General features: G+C 40.6%; 1 protein-coding gene across 1 annotated transcript in view; it reads right to left on the reverse strand.

Annotated features, from left to right (window-relative positions):
• The window catches only part of CCDC175 (coiled-coil domain containing 175), a 77,087-nt gene that overhangs the window by 31,353 nt on the left and 43,295 nt on the right, over positions 1 to 2,439 (reverse strand). Inside the window, exon 9 of the mRNA XM_012656025.1 lies at positions 899 to 1,035. Within this exon, the coding sequence (XP_012511479.1) occupies positions 899 to 1,035 (137 nt within the window). The remainder of the gene's footprint in view (positions 1 to 898; positions 1,036 to 2,439) is intronic.

Raw genomic sequence — 2,439 nt, forward strand, 5'->3', positions numbered from 1 at the left:
CATGTGATTTAACTTTGAGTGTAGAAATGGATTATTATTTACATAACTTCATGCTTGCAATATTATTCTATAATATTTATTAAGAAAACATTGGTAAATGCCCACTACCTGCTAAGCAATGTATGGGGTCCTGGGGACATAGTGCTTAGTGTGACAGAGTGACAGCCCTGATCTCTTTGCAGTCCATTGGGGCAAAAGGATTTGTGCCCAGTTGATTACGAGGCAGTGAGGAAAAGGAATGATGTCAGAAGGTGGTTGTTTCAGCAGGATCATTCTGGTGGAAGGGAGGTAGACAAGTTGGGGTGATAAAGAGAAGATGGGAAGAACTTTGAGAGGCAAGCCAAACTAAGGAGGCTGGAAGTGGTGAAAAGAATGGAGTTGGAGAGGAGGAGAGGACATAGTTGAGAAATATTTGGGAGGTGGAATTAGCAAGCCTTGGTGACCAAATGGAGTTCAGTAGATGGTAAAAAATAGGGGATTTTCTTGAATAACTTTCCAGTCTCTGGGTTAGGGAATCATGTCAATGACCAGACCCTTCTCTGAGAAAGGGAATACAGGTGCAGAGCCAGTTTCTGATGAAGGCAACTCTTATAGTCTGTCTGGATAGTTTCACAGGAGAAAAGCATAATTATTTTTTCAAGAATCTGATTTAGAAGTAAAAATACTGCATTTAGTTTTTATGGATTTGATCTGATCCTGGTAAGGGAAGCATTACTTAGTATTACAGAGGCAGATGGGGGATGTGTTTATTTACTATTGAGTAAAGAATATTTCATTGTTGTCAATAGATTTTAAAAGTAGGATAAGGTTAAGTGGAGAGTCACTACTTTGATAGCAAGAAAAGCACACCATAACTATGACATGTTGATTCACATACGGGTTATGGGTAGAAACATACTCGTTTTGGATCTTCCGTTTCTGTGAAAAGACTTTATCCTCCTCGCTTAAGACAATCTTATATTGCTTGATAAGAGTATGCATTTTCTGTTGTAGCTCTTTGTTTTCTTGTTGAATTTTGTGTAGTTTTTCACCCACCTAGAGAAAACCAAAAGAATTTAATGAGAGGACTTGCTTCACCATTCTTTTGAGAGCAGTTAGTCAGCATCAGGTGGGCAACTCTCTGCAGCGGTCCCCAACCTTTTTGGCACCAGGGACCGGTTTCACAGAAGACAATTTTTCCACAGACAGGTTGGGAGTGGGGAGGTGGGTGGCAAGCGCAGGCGGTGATGCCAGTGATGGGGAGTGGCTATAAATACAGATGAAGCTTCGCTTGCTGCCACTTACTTCCTGCTGTGCACCTGGCCTTCCTAACTTTTCATGGAAGACAATTTTTCCACAGATGAGGGTGGGCGTGCGGGTTGCAGCAGCAGAGCTCTGTGGCCTGGTCCCTAAGAGGCCACTGACTGGTACCGGTCTGCAGCCAGGAGGTTGGGGACCACAGCTCTAGAGCACTGGGTACATTGCTTAGCACACAACGAATATGCCAAAAATGTTGAATGATTTAATTCTACAGCAAATATGCAATTGCACATTTTGGGGCCTCTTCTATAAGTTATGAAAAATGTGTAAAAAGGTAGTAAACATGGATATAAAACCACAGAGTAATAATCCACATCAAAATAAGAAATGGAATTAATAAACTGTGATCCTTCAGCAATATCTCTATGTCCTTGTCCCAGAATATAAACTATACTAGGGAAAAGAAAATGTAATATCCACAGAAGCTGTTGCTCAAAACCTCTTTGACTAGATATTATACTTGCTTCTTGTTAAATATTTCTATTTGAGGAAAAAAGATAGTACCCATTCTGCATGAGGTAAGAATTTTGTGCTTATTACATTGCTTCAAATGAAGTAAGCCAGGTTTAGTAGGAATGGTGGGCTGAGTAGTTCAAAATGATCTTCTGGCTGAGGACCACTAAAATAGCTGGATGAAAAAAAATCTTTTTAGAAGTGTTGCAGAACTAACACAATAGTCAGGGATTACTAGGCCTAATTCTAACAGAAAGCAAGAATCCAGGCTAGCACTTAAAACTCCTCTTGCCCAGAGGACATTTACTAATATGGACGAAACCACTTGGAAAATGAGTTTTGGTTTTGTTGCATAGCAAAGGGGACAAAAGCCAACATGCAGAGCTCATCTAGGTATGGAGCCCAGATAAACCTCTCACCACTGTCGTCTAAGACCCAAGAAGCTTCACCCTCTGGATAAGGTAAGTTGAAAGCTAATAAGTGATGGTCCAGTCTAACTTTGATCACCAGAGACCCTTAAGGTGGATTAAGGTGGTTTGGGACTTGGAACATCCCACACATCTGACAGAAGTGAATACAAATCTGGTCCTGGGGAAGATACCACCATCTTAGGTCTCAAATTGTTTTTACAAACATTTTTTCAAGTACAATGTCTAGCTTACAGTTTTCTACCAGGAATAGAAGGAA

This window comes from Propithecus coquereli, unplaced genomic scaffold, assembly GCF_000956105.1.
Source record: "Propithecus coquereli isolate 6110/MARCELLA unplaced genomic scaffold, Pcoq_1.0 Scaffold5, whole genome shotgun sequence".
Lineage (NCBI taxonomy): Eukaryota > Metazoa > Chordata > Mammalia > Primates > Indriidae > Propithecus > Propithecus coquereli.